At 32.5% G+C, this 14,121-nt stretch overlaps 1 protein-coding gene and 1 long non-coding RNA gene across 6 annotated transcripts in view; one reads left to right on the forward strand and one right to left on the reverse strand.

Moving 5' to 3' along the window:
- The first annotated feature begins 1,329 nt into the window (after nt 1–1,329).
- LOC145740644 (uncharacterized) lies at nt 1,330–2,339 on the forward strand. Its single transcript, XR_014181495.1, has 2 exons — nt 1,330–1,673; nt 2,113–2,339. It is a non-coding gene; the product is annotated as an uncharacterized LOC145740644 (long non-coding RNA).
- Nucleotides 2,340–2,718: 379 nt separating this feature from the next.
- Ephrin (ephrin) overlaps nt 2,719–14,121 on the reverse strand; it is a 416,945-nt gene continuing 405,542 nt past the window's right edge. For all 5 annotated transcript variants that reach the window (XM_081996239.1, XM_081996238.1, XM_081996236.1 and 2 more), the window contains 2 exons: nt 10,325–10,487; nt 2,719–3,958 (listed from right to left, as the gene is read on the reverse strand). In XM_081996239.1, coding sequence (XP_081852365.1) covers nt 3,745–3,958; nt 10,325–10,487 — 377 coding nt within the window. In that variant the 3' untranslated portion in view covers nt 2,719–3,744. The remainder of the gene's footprint in view (nt 3,959–10,324; nt 10,488–14,121) is intronic.

The raw sequence follows: 14,121 nt of genomic DNA on the forward strand, positions 1-14,121 counted from the left end.
ATTTCAATCTGACTGGCAAGTAGACGGAGGTAAAAATCCTACAGGGCAGCTTATTTGTAATATAATAAATTCGTTTGAGTGTTTTACTACATTAAAAATTACAATAAAACTTAAAAATTGAATGTATTCCTGAAAGGACCGGTTTTTTGTCTTGTCATCGATTTTCAGTCTGGAAAGACAAATTACCTGTTATTTCATGAAGCAAATTGTTGCTGGCGATGGCGTATAACCATGTTTTTTGATTATACAGGATGATTTTACTACGAAATGTCTATATTCAGTAGAGTTCAAAGTGTTTTTGAAAGTTAAATGATTCTTAAATATAAGAAAAGGTTTAGCAAAGCTCCAAGTGACGAAAGAGAAAGACAGAAAGAGGACTGTCATGTCTTTAGTGTGTTTATTATACTCGCCATTAAATGTTAAGCGGAAAAAGGAGAGTGCTTTTTTCAAAGCTATATCAAATCACTCCAATGAAATTCCAGTTTTTACACTGCGCTGAGTGAAAAAATGGAAAAATCTTTATTTTACTTGGTTAGTAAATTTTAGAGACATTAGATCTTTAACACCCTGTAAATCGGAATAAACGTTTATACAGGATGAGTAGAATGCCATCTTATTGAATCAAAAGGTCAGTCAACAAATGTTGCTAAACCGTTAAAAAATAATTTAAGTAAATAAAACATTTTAAAATCAACAATAATACTTCCTAATAAAAGATTATTAGGAAAACGCTATCTAAAATGATGAGGAGACTATGCTATTTAAAATATTTAAATTGAAAAGTTACTGAACAAATAAAGCAAATTTGTGAAATAAAAAAAATCGATTCAACATTGATATACCGTGTGTTGCATGAAAAGTACTTGCAGTCTTGTACTTGCAAAAATTGCAGATGGTTAGAGGCGCTACTTTAGTAGCTCAATCACCCTGTAAATATCATAAACCTTCGTTTTCATTTTAACATGAATACTAAAACCACATTCTATAGGATAGTGATTATTTCAAACCATAAGAAACCACTGTAAAAAGAGAACTATTACCAATCAACGGTCTTGAGAAAGATGGAAAAAACCTGTAACTGACATTTGTCACTCTGTCGATGTCATTTTACAGTTAGTAATTATCCAAACTAGAAAATAATTGGACTGGATAGAAAAGACATCAGAATTATCCTACTAACCTCTACTGGGGCCAAAAAGCTACAGTCAGAGTTGAAAATAGGCAGACAGATTACATTAACATCAAAAGAGGTGTACGACAGAGTTGCATACTGTCGCCGCTCCTGTTCAATCGTTATTCAGACAGCGTTTTCAAGGATGCTCTAAAAAACACAAATCGAAGCATTAGAGAACGTGAAATCATCAATAATATCCGATATGCTGATGACACCGTCTTGTTATCGGACAGTATACAGGGACTACAAGAGTTGTTAGACAGTTTCAACCAAACTAGTGAGGAGTACGGGCTGAATTTAAATGTCAATAAGACCAAATATATGGTGATTAGTAAAAATCCAGTCCAACCAGGTAGCGTGTATATAAAGCCAGTTGAGAGGAAAGCAAAGTTCCACTTATCTCGGCCGCACGTTGAACGGGGCTGGGATCACTCACAGGAGATGTAACACATAGAATTGAAATAGCAAGAAGTACGTTTATGCAGATGAGACCGCTCCTGTCAGGTCGAGATCTGAATCTGGCTCTAAAGAAGAGAATAGTCATGTGTTAGATACACTCTGTACGGTGTGGAGGCTTGGACGCTGTCAGACGCTATGGAAAAAAAGCTGCAAGCTTTTGAAATGTGGATTTTCAGAAGAATTCGTAGAATCTCTTGGATAGAAAGAATTACAAAACGAATAAGTACTCCGAAGAATGGGATGTGAGCCTGAAATCATTCATATTGGGAAGCGTAAAAAATAAGAGTATTTGAGCCATATCATGAGAAATAAAAAATACAGAATTCTCCAAAACATAATCCAAAGAAAAGTTGATGGACGACGAGGGTCTGGAAGAAGAAGAACTTCATGGCTGGATAACCTTCGAAAATGGTTTGGAGCAACATCTACTGAACTGTTCCGATGCGCAGCCAATAAGATCCGCATAGCCATGATGATAGCCAACGTCCGTAATCGGATAGGGCAATAGAAGAAGAAAATAATTGTGACCAATTATCAAATTACGTCACATCCGCTTAATTGGCTATCTTTGTTAGGATTATTAGTTGGCAAACGCTCGCAGTGTACTACCCTTGATTTTCAATAGGTAATTTTGAAATTTCCATACCTGGTGTATACTGAGTTGACAAAAAAATATTTCAAATTATACACTGCCTATACAAAGTTACAGTTAATTTTATTTACTGGTAGTTTTCTCTGTGGTACTCTCTTTCGGTTTAATCCTCCAATCTTTTTTTGTAGTGCGCCACTGAAGGGTAAGAAATTTTTCCTGTAATTTTTGGTTCAATTTAGAACCTTCATCTGTTGAATTCTTAGTGTCTGCACCGTTTTTAAATTGCATATATTTCCATTGAATTAGAAATAACGTTCCAAATTCAGCTCAGTTTTGCAGTTAAAAGAGACGTTATTTCTACTTCTTTTGCAAGTCAGGAACGAAAACATTAATACCAAAAAAATTGCAAATTGAGGTCAAGGAATGTGGATTTTACAGAGGAATACATCACGAAAATACTTGAAGGAGAAAAAAAACCAAAATACACTGTAAATAAGAATGACATCAGTCATAATGCTGAACGATGTAGCCTTTAAGAAACTAGTTGTGTTCCATATTTAAGCTTAATATCTCAGAAACTGTAAAAGCTATACATACAGAAATCGACTAAATATTTGGAATTAAATAATTAATAGACCCTTATCATAACCATACAAAGTGCATTTATAGTAAAATTTAGTTTTTCGTTTACTTGCAACCATTTTAACTTTGTTTGTGTACTGGGAGTGTTCTCTGCGCTTTACTTGATTGAATATCTGAATTAAAGCTTAATATCACATAGAAAACAATATCTAATCTTTTCTGTAGTAAAAAAGCTGCCCTGTAGCCGTTTCACATTTAACCAACAAACATATTCCAGCCGACAATAGAAACAAAATCACCCTCTAAATTAAATTGAACATATATAGAGAGAGAAAGAGTTTAGATCGATTTCAATATTCCTACACGCAACTGTACACAGTATATTATCATCGATTCGTAAGGGGTTTTTTCATCAGCGTTTAGGCCCACATTTTACGAAAAAAGAAACCCACCCCAGATAAAGCCGTTAAAAGCTTGTGAAGGGGTGCACATTTACGTATAAATATATAGGGTCATTTGTTTCTTAGTGCCTATTTAGTGAACAATTATTTTGTTTAGTATTTGTGTAACATATTTTGCGGGGCCACGTTACATACAATATTTATATATAATTTATTTTATATACTTATGGACGATTCGTTCGTACCCCTTGCGCTCTTTCAGAGCTCAGCACGGATATCTGTTGGGTTTAACCCACGTTCACATTTAACTATATATACAATTGTCCACTGGGGGGTACAAAATACAATTCGGTTACAAATGAACACGGTGAAATAGGTGGGGAGGGGATTACTGTTTGTGAGGGACAACAACAACAACGGGAATCACGACTAAAAAACATTCACTAGCTGATGTTTGTGTGTGTCAGTTTCGCGCGCTACGTACACTAAATTATCACCAAAAAAAAAACAGAAGAAAAAACCATGAGAGAGGCATTTCATCGCATCGCTCCCAAGATGGCCACGCACACCAGTATAGCGTTCGATAGGAGCGCAGACGCGGTCGACGTGCCAAATGTTAGTTCTTCGCTCTTCACCACTTCGTTGGGGTGTTTGTTGTAGGCCTTCGATTTTTTCGTCGTTGATGCGGTACTTCTGCTTGTCGTCGATAGGGTTGTAGGCGGTGTAGGCCTTGATGGTGTTATCGACATCCTGAGGAAAATAGAAATCATTAGAAAGTGTCACATAATAATTGTATTATATACATATAAAATAATGGGAAATTTTCCATTTTTTTAAAATCAATATGATTAAGCAAGGTCTAAAAAAAAGTGAATCCAAAGTATCTTTACTATAAAATTAAACATAACTTGTTAATAAATATTTAAAGTTTCGTTCGCCATGTATCGTGGCGTAATTTTGACGTCATATAGTATTTTTTAGCATAGTAGCGTAGTCTGCCGGATCATACTATGACGTCAGGACCACTAGTCACCACAGGCCATTTTTAATTCGTTATTTAGGGGCCTTCTCCCATCTCTTCAACAAGTGTCCAATATGACAGTAGTCATGGTTTTAAATATTTTAAATTGAATATTTTAATATTTACCTGATATTTAAAAAGTATCTAACCCATGAAACAATGATAAAAATTGACTTAGAGGTTCAGAATTTTCTTTTGAACTCCCTGTTAATTAATTTTTATGCAAATTTAAATTTCTAAAAGATTTGACTTAAAAGTCTTCTAAATGTACTTTGAACATAACTCATCAAATAATTCAGCTATTAAGTGTCATCCTGAGAGGGGTTCTAAAATAACTCATAAAACCATTGAACACTAGTTTTTAAATTTATACAAAAACGTAATTATTTATGTTGGCGTTGCCAAACTGTTCTTTTTAGACTCAATAAATCCAACAATGTCCCTAAATTTGTTGCTGTTTTAAAATGCAAAATGCAACCATTGCAATGCAATTCAGATTTTCAGGTTTTCAAATTTTTCATATAATTCAAATATGAATTAACTTGATTTACGATAAAATAGTCTAATGATGACAAAATATGGCAATTTCAAGTCCATCATCATTATCCTAGTTTCAGTTTACAAACGCACTGAGTCAGAAAAGAGAGAAAAAGATGTTGAAAAACATGTTGAACCCATTGAACTGGCTAATTGCTCAGGAATTTTAAAAGGAGTATTGATAGAAGATATGAAAGGTCAACATATTTTAGAGAGGAATTAAATTCTATCAGCATCAGAAAAGAAGGAGAACATGACGAACATGATCAAACAACAAATTTCAACGTCATCTAGTGGCCAAATGGTACAAGCTCTGCTCCTCCTATACAGGGTGTCCCATAAGTAATGGTAAATTGGCGTTTTTTGCTAAAATTAGGTATTCCAAGATTTCTGAGGGTGCCAAATGTGATTATCTACTCAGTTATTCAAGCCAGCTTGTAGAGGGCGCAATTTACAATAAATGATTTGCTTTAAAATCGCTTTAACTTTTTTACACAACAACCGAGTATATCTGTTATCCAATACTTTCTGAACAAAATACTTAGTTAATCAACCGTTTTCGAAATATTTGCAATTAAAGTATTCGGTGCTATACATGATTGCAATTTGTCATCTTCTTGGAGGATGGAGAGCTCATTTCTCATTGCAACTGAGAAATAACTTGAAAAAAAATAATCCGAATCGTTGAATTGGTCGGGAAAGCCAAATATCATCACCAGCACAGAGTTCGAATTTTAATCCTCCAGATTTTTGTGTATGGGTATACTTGAAGCCTTTTGTGTATGAAGAGAGGCAAATTATGAAATCAAACTCAAAATGCTGTTGAGTCAGTTTGGAATAATAGGCAGTTATTTCAACCTATGTTCTTGCCAAATGCCAAACTATAGCTTTACAGGAAATTAGGAAAAAATTGTTACAATCCCGTATTTGAGCGAACATCACGGATCAATTAAGTTCAAAGGGCTTTTCCTAAATACCTAGTGTCGTATACAATTGATTTGCAACATTTTTGAAAGGGATATTTGAAATATCTTACAATTTTGGGCCGGCTTGTGTTTTAATTTTTTGCATTGAAATTAGATGTTGTAGAGTAAAAATGCTAATTTTATGAAAGTAAATAGAATTTGATATCGCAAACTTGGAAATTTCTGCTTTTCCAGGCGAACAACAATTTCACAAAATAGAGCCATATGAGTTATTAATACTTATCAGAATTATTGCATAGTATAATTACTACTATCAATAAGCATAGCAATATTAAAAAAAAAATTCAAAATTTCGAAAGTTTGTCGAAGATTTTTTTTGTTTTGGTAAAACGACAATTTGAGCTCCCTCATTTTGTGGATTTTTTTAGGTAATAGGTCAAACTGCATCAAAAAGTGTAGAAAAAAAGCTTAACGATGTGGTACGTTATTGCGCAGATTCAATCACAATACTGTTCAATTATTTAAAGCCACGATAGAATCAATAACACATCGTAACATTTACAGTTTGAATAGACCCGAAGCAATATGTAATATTGTGCTAGACTGAAAGTTGGTAATTTTATTATTGAAGTCTTATTTACAGAACGGTAATTTACCTTGACAAAAAAATACCAAGAACTGATTACTATAGCAATATGAATAAATGACCATATCGGTATGTGGCCTAATTTGCTTCCTGATCTAATAATCTACAAAAAATATTTCACTTTCAGTCATTAGTTGCGTGATTTTAATCAGTTATTTGTTTTGTTATTAACTATTTCATTAAACAGTGTTTTAGTTTGTTATGTAATGTAATTTTTTCACTTTCGTCTGTCATCACAATTCATATTATGACAATTTTGTTTTTTGTAGCTAATGTAATTGAATTTGGCTTTTTCACTTAAAAAATAAATGTATACCTTTAATCAAGCTGTTACATTTAACTTTTTAATGTTAAAAATTCAGTATTTGTATGAAAAGCTCCAAAAAAGAGATTCATTTGACGTAGGTTAGACATTTTCAATCAAGTATAATAGTGGACAAAAACTAAATTTTCTTTCTAAATCCTGTAAAAACATTTTAGAAAAATGGATCAGGTTTTGTATATAAAAACATTCTTTTAGCTATGTTTAGAAGCATATAAAGATGAATTTTGGGTACTTTTGAAGATTTTCACTTGCAACTAAAACGCATCCCAGCTTTCTAGACATTTGTTTAAAGCTTGAAAAGCATCTTCAGCAAGTTTAGGTTTTGCAGGTTATTTGAAGGTGATATTTTAGCATTTTAGTCTTTCAAGGGTTGTAAACCATTTTCAACTTTCTCCTTTTAGTAGGTATTTTTTTAAAATCTATTTTTACAAGTTCAGAAACGTCAGCTTTCCAAACTATTTTTAACTCAAAAGCATACATAGAAATGTTTAGAATGCAGTTTTGCATGTTTTTCCAATTAATTGTAAAACGGCAAGATATTAAGAAGATAATCCAATTGGAAAACCAGACCTAAAATGTCATGTTAGAAATTTTGACATTATTTTATATAAATATCTTCAGGAATTTAAATGTTACAGATATTTTAAAATATCTTCAGCAAGTTATGACATACATTTACTTTTCAAACTATTTTTGACCAATTTTTTTTGCGTGTGTTTAACGTACTGCAGTTTGGCAACTTTATAGTAGAATATTAAGTGTATCTGCATTTTCTGAAGATGCTTAAAAAGCAAACTTCCTGTGTAACTTTCCGTAAAATTAACCTAGTTTTTTTCAAACGAAACCCCTAATTACTAGTAAACCTTGAGCGAAATTTCCTCCTCAGTTTTGCTATATCATTTACTCAACTAAACAACGGGGGAAAACCGGTACGAAAAAAAAACATTCAAATTAACTCCCCGTACAAATCAGCCAACCTAATTTCCCTAGTAAAACAAATGGAGGAGTTAAAAAAAACATGAAACATATTGTTTGATTCCCTTAAGTTGATTAGAGTGTGATTCCTGTTGGCTAGAAAGTAAAAGTCCCTGGTTTTACTTGTGTTCTTTTAGCAATTCATGCTTGGTCAGGCAGAAATTACAACATTATTCGCGACGGCAAAGAAAATTACCTATAAAATGCGAATTCTATTATGTATTGGTATTCTGAGCTGTTTTATTAGATCACAAACGAGTTTCCTGGATGTATTCAAGCGAGGGGTAAAGTGCTGAGTACAATTTTGTACACTAATTCCTAATATGCTAATAATGTCTACTAATTCCTTGTAATGCCCAGTAATTCCTAATAACTCCCAATAACTAACCTAACCTAACAATACCCACTAATTTTCTGAATTACCACGACTGGAGAATCTAAAAAACCGTTTTTAATTAAAAAAAAGTAAAAATAAGAAAATATGCGTGCAACGATTTAACCGGAAGTAGATCATCAACTGCTGCTTAGTTGAAACGGGACACCTTGTATATTATTGCATTTTTGGATTCTACGTCAAATTCATTAGTGTCATACACTTTTCTGTATCCGTTTCTGAGATATTTACCGTTCTATGTGAAATTTTATATTTTCAGTCTACAAAACAATAATTTTAATTTATGCATATCAAGGAACATTTTTTTCTTGGTTTTTGTGTTTTGTCGTGATGTACAAGGTTTGTTCTAAGAGTGGGTGAAGAAAAACGATAAAATATATTATACAGGATGGTTAAATTGGTATGTTGAAGCACCCTGTAACTTTCAAAATGATCGAGTTATTGAAGGTTAAAGTAGTAGCTGTCAAATTTAGTCAAAACTGTCAAACAACTCGTTTATTTGCAACATTTTGTATAGACTTTTATGTCAATGGATAGAAAATATAATGGGCGCTCTAAAAATATGGCCGTTTGTGTTGATAGGGTGCTTCGTTTGGCCGCCAGAGGGCTCCAAATATAACTAAACGTTTTTCTTGACGGTAACCACTCTAACTTCTTTGAGGGACTTTTTTTTAAATCAGTCAGGTACGCCCCTGATATTTGGCACAAACCTAGCACAGTGAGTGTTAAATTTAGAGCCGTAGCAAAACTGTAGAAATAAATTCATTAAAGTCGATTTTCGCTTGCACTAAGTGGCCAACATAACGCAAAACCCATTGGCATAGTTGTGGTGTTTCAGGCAAATTTGACCCTTACGAAAATTGTCATTTGCAAAATCGGTTTTTCAAAAAATTTGTATGCATTACGATTACATCGTAGTAGACCTAATAAGTAGCTCATGTAACCATGTTTTCTTAATTTTCCAGGGTCAAATTAGCCCTAACCAGTCAAAAAGTGTTTCTGGGGCACCCTGTTTGTAAACCGTAAATAGCACGCGTACTTCTAACACTTTGTATATACTTTTATATGTCGATGGACAGCCAATGAAATGAGCTTTTCATTGACGTAGAAAAGTCGGTTGGTTAGTAGTACCGTTTAGCCACTAGAGGGCGTCAACTTTGACCATTTTTTTTGGTGTATCCTTTTGTTTAATATTCAAAAACCCGCATAATTGCACTATTTTTGCGTTAGAGTTTTATACGTCAATCGAAAGCCAATGGAAAATCACCTTTCTAAAAAGTTCCCAACATGGATGGATATGTTAGACGGTTTGGCCGCTAGAGAGCGTCAAAGTTGACTATTTTTTTATGACTTTTTTCGTGCACCCTTTTGTTCAATCTTCAATAACTCGTTTATTTTCACCATTTTTAGTAGTGTTTTATACGTCAATGGACAACCAATGAAATGAGCTTTCTAACAGTCTCCCAATTTGAATGGATAGGTTAGACGGTTTGGCCGCTAGAGGGTGTCAAAATTGATTAATTTTTTCATGACTTTGTTGGTGCATTCTTCCGTTCAATCGTCAATAACTAGCTTATTTGCAACACTTTGTATACACTTTTATATGCCAATGGATAGCCAATGAAATAAGCTTTCTATTGACGTATAAAAGTTGATGGGTTAGGGGTACGGTTTTGTCGCTAGAGAACGTGAAAATTTTTAAAAGTAAAATTACAAAATTCATAATTTTTCACTGTATTCCAACGGAATTCATTGAAATTACCAAACTTTATTTATGTTTAAACTTGAATGGTGTATGGAAAAAATTATTTTATGATTTTTTATATAATATAATTTAGACTTTCCCAAAACTATTAATAATTTTCAAAATACGATTGTAATGTCCATTAATTCCTAAAGGTTGTACATCATAATGCCCCAACGGTTTACCCCTCGTATTCAACGAGACATTTTTTAACAGCATTTTATGTCTGTTATTTGTGTTTCAAATGTTAAGTTGACAAAAGACAAAAGTTGAGTTCAATAATTGAAAAACAATGCTTTGAGTATGCACCCACAGTTATTTCAAGGTTTCAGTTGTAGTGAATGCTATTGAAAATTCACAGTCTAAACTTAAATTAATTTTAAGCTGGTGGTACATACGGCTGTAAGAGACCTCACTTGTTTTGCAATTTGACAACTTGATTAACTGTCAAATTACGTCACTTTGAGGTCACAATCGAGCGTCCACAAACAAACGTTGAACTGAACGAATTCAACCTGTTTTGACATCAATAAGAAAAAAAAACATACCATGTGGGTCGTGGTGGTGACTGAGTTGGAGGTTGAGTGGGTGTTTGGGATGGAGGTCCCCACACTTTGAAAACGATCTTCATGTTATGTGTAGTGCACCTCCCTCCTATCCTTCGGTGTAGATCGTCCGATGTGGACGTGGAAATGAAGTAGTAGTCGTGACCTGAAACAGTTAGATTCGATTAAAATTTTGCCTCTAATCGATTATGAATGAAACCATTCATGATTTCGACAAGGAATTTTACAAAACAAACAAGATTATTATATTATGCGGCCTGATTTTTCGTCAAATCGAAAACGACGCCGACGGTAAACGGCAATTAACATAATTTTACGCACGGCGGAGTGTCAACAGATCCGCAGTTTGTTCTGCTAATGCGAGAACAATTAAATTGTCACAGCTTTAAGCAGGATATATTGCATTACCCGGTCACGAAAAAAGCCGGTTTTTATGAGGCTTAATTAAATAGTTGCGGTATGGTTACGCCCCATTGGGGCGGTTTGCCATGCTGTGACCACATCACTAAACCGGTCTTTAACTTACTAAACTCGGGTAAATATGCGCCTTAATATACGTTGTTTGAAGACTTTCTATCAAGATTTGCATTTTGATGCCTGTATAGTGGGACTTAACGATGTAGGAATCAAGTAAAATAATCTAGGCAAGAGTTAATCAGAATTAACATTTTGGTAAGTCCACATATGAGGCATTTGTGTAAATTGTAAGTCGTAGTTTGTACTGAGTTTAGATTTACGCCTTATTCTATGCCCATGGATTTTAAGAAAAAAATATACACATCTCAGACTCAGTATTTTCTTAGAGTTCACTCAAATTAGGGTTCTTTAAGTTCAACTTCATTTCTGTATTCATTAAATAGTTTCAATGAGGACCTAATCCTAATAAAAGACTATGAAAATATCTCAATGTTTAGAAAGGAAGTAAAAATTGCTGTTGTTTTGAAATTCGTTTATTTTATCCACTGAAACTCAGGAAACGAAACAAAACGTTTATTTTATGATAAATATAAAGCGCTAACCGAAAAAGATCAATTGATTGGTGAGGAAAATACATTATTAAAGAAGTGAGAGAAAAAACTACAACTAAATGAATCTGATTCAATTAACTATCTAAGCAATTTATTTTTGACAAAGAAAAAAATTTTTTTCTAAAAACTTTATTTGAAGTAATTTTGAGAATTTTTTTGAAATACAATTTTAATTTTTAATAATGCTTTTATTGTTTATTTTGAATCTGAAAACCATTAAACTTTTAATATTTTTTTAAATTTCGTTTTTGCTACTAAAAACGGTACCAAAATGCAACTTTGCCTATTCTATAATTTATTTCCAAAATCACATTTGTGTATATCTAATTAATATCAATCTAATTATTATAAATTTAATATTTTCATATTCTCAATTCTAACTGACAAAGCCAATTTTGCTGAAAATTAACAAAAGAAGCATTTTTAAAAGTTACTGAAACTTGACTTTTTAGAAACCTTAAACGATGATGTCAAGTATGACAAAAGTTGTAAATTTGACGAGTATTTACTAGGTTAGTATAGGTTATGATTTTTATTTAATGGAGTTTTCGATTGGTTTTAAATCGTGCAAGGTTGCCCCAATTTAAACTTTAAAATTTTGAACTTTTTGAATTACCCTGTAATAGTAGCATCATATCAACAACATCCAGATACTACACATAAGTTTAACTACAAACAACATTAAATAGAAGAACTAAAGTTAAAATCCTTGCTTTTAGTAAGTTGCAGGTCTTGCCTAAACCAATTTCTGGTTTAAAACCAAACAAAATTTTTTGCAAATAACTTTCTTTTTGTGTGCAATTATTATTACAAACATAAATGAACATAAGCGCTGTAGAAAATTAAATTTTAATTGAGTAATTTTGGATTGAAGTAAACAATCACCAGTGATTCGTGAAACAACATTTATTTTTCTGAAATAATTTGCAATAAGGTTCGAGTGCAGACCTTAAAAAGCTTTCCTTCGTCCAGTGACCTAAATTTGTCATAACCACTTTGTGCAACATGAATATTTCGCCTCATTTCATAAATAAGTCGTATTTTTAACTAGATTTATCACCTTTAGTTTTGTCACTACCAGTCACCCATTAATTCGGAGCAATACTTAAAAATACATTTGAGAAGTTAATTAAGAACGTCTAGTCTAGACGTTTCAGGATTTATCTACAAATTGTCGGGAACATTTCACTAAATACACACCGGGCAACGTGACAGACAAGTTTTCAGTTTTTTTGGCCGAAACAAAGCCAGAAAATTTCCAAAATTAAACTCCATTACCGTTCCGCTTAATAAGTCGTTTAATGCACGTTTGGGAAACGCGTTGTCGTGTCATTTTGAACGACCTCCCCGACATAATAAATTACGAAAAGCACTAAGCAATTTCCTTCTTCGTCAAAGCGAACTTAAAAGCCTTAAAAATATTGATTTCTGTTATGATGGCCTTTAAGTAACTGTGCCGGTATATTTAGAACGTTGTTGAACAAGGAAATCTTATGGTATTCACGTCAGTTAATGTTGATAATGATCTTTTATAACATCTTGTAAGTCGGAAGAAGATAATTTGTATGCCAAGCTTAAAAATAACTAGACACAAAAAGGAAAATGTACTACAACCAAAAATTTGCAAATGTATTAATTACTGGACTAGTTTTGTGATTGGCCAGTTCTACACCAAAATTCATTAAGAAAATTAGTAATTGAATTGTTCATTTCAAATATCACAAAAGTCAAATTTTCAGAAAACCCAACAAAATGATTAATTTAAAAAAGTACATTTTGATAATACAATTATGGTTTTAACTTGAAGTGTTTAGATAACTGAATAAGGTAAATAAGATTGAGACAAAAACATTAAAAAATACTTATTTTGTTTGAAGTTTGAAGACTTTACTAATAATTTGGCTTTTATGAAGCTTCTATTAACTTTAACCAATTCAAGAAGGAATGTTAAAACAGTTTTTCGAAAGAAACCAAACATTTTAAAAAGTCAATTGTTGCAACTAGTTTCCAGATTCTTCAAGAGGTTTTGCAGTAGAAAAAGGATTTATTAAGATGCTAAAAAAGACTGACTGTCAGATAATAATGATTATTTGCTTCATTATATGAACAGTTTTGGCATTAATAGTCATGTGTTTTTTTAGATTTTTCCAACAGAAATTAGTTTTTAAGTTATTTTAAATCGTCAAATACAAACCTGAATTTTTGATTGTTCATTTTACACGCGTGTTTAGTTCATCAGGATATCATTGACATCATAACAAATTCACCCTGTTTTAACACAATAGACACTATAGAAGAGAAGATGATGTCATAGTGTCCCACGTTTCGAATTGATCGGCTCCTCAAGATCTGAGATACATAGTTCATTAGGAGCTAACAATGGCGTTGTAAGTAAAACTTTTCAGTTTTCCTGCAGAATTTTTTTACCACTTATGTTTATATAAAAAAATATTAAAATTTTTAGTTTTTTTTGGCACGCCTAACATAAAAGTTGTTACTTTACAAATGACAGTTGTACACGTGAAAAATGACAGGTGGACTCGTTTATGTTTTTCAAACAACTTTCATAGATTGCGTGATTTTGGCCCTGTTTGTTGAAGTCATAACTACTCGTACACCGATACTACCTTATTGTTAGAGACTATTAGCAATCAATATTTCAACTAAACGATTTAAGTTTGACAAGATTCTGATAAATTTTGTAAAATTGGTTGGTTGAAAATAAAATAGTATACAAACCACAGTGGAAAG

This window comes from Ips typographus, linkage group LG2, assembly GCF_016097725.1.
Source record: "Ips typographus isolate SLU linkage group LG2, UJ_Ityp_2.0, whole genome shotgun sequence".
NCBI classification, from domain to species: Eukaryota; Metazoa; Arthropoda; class Insecta; order Coleoptera; family Curculionidae; genus Ips; species Ips typographus.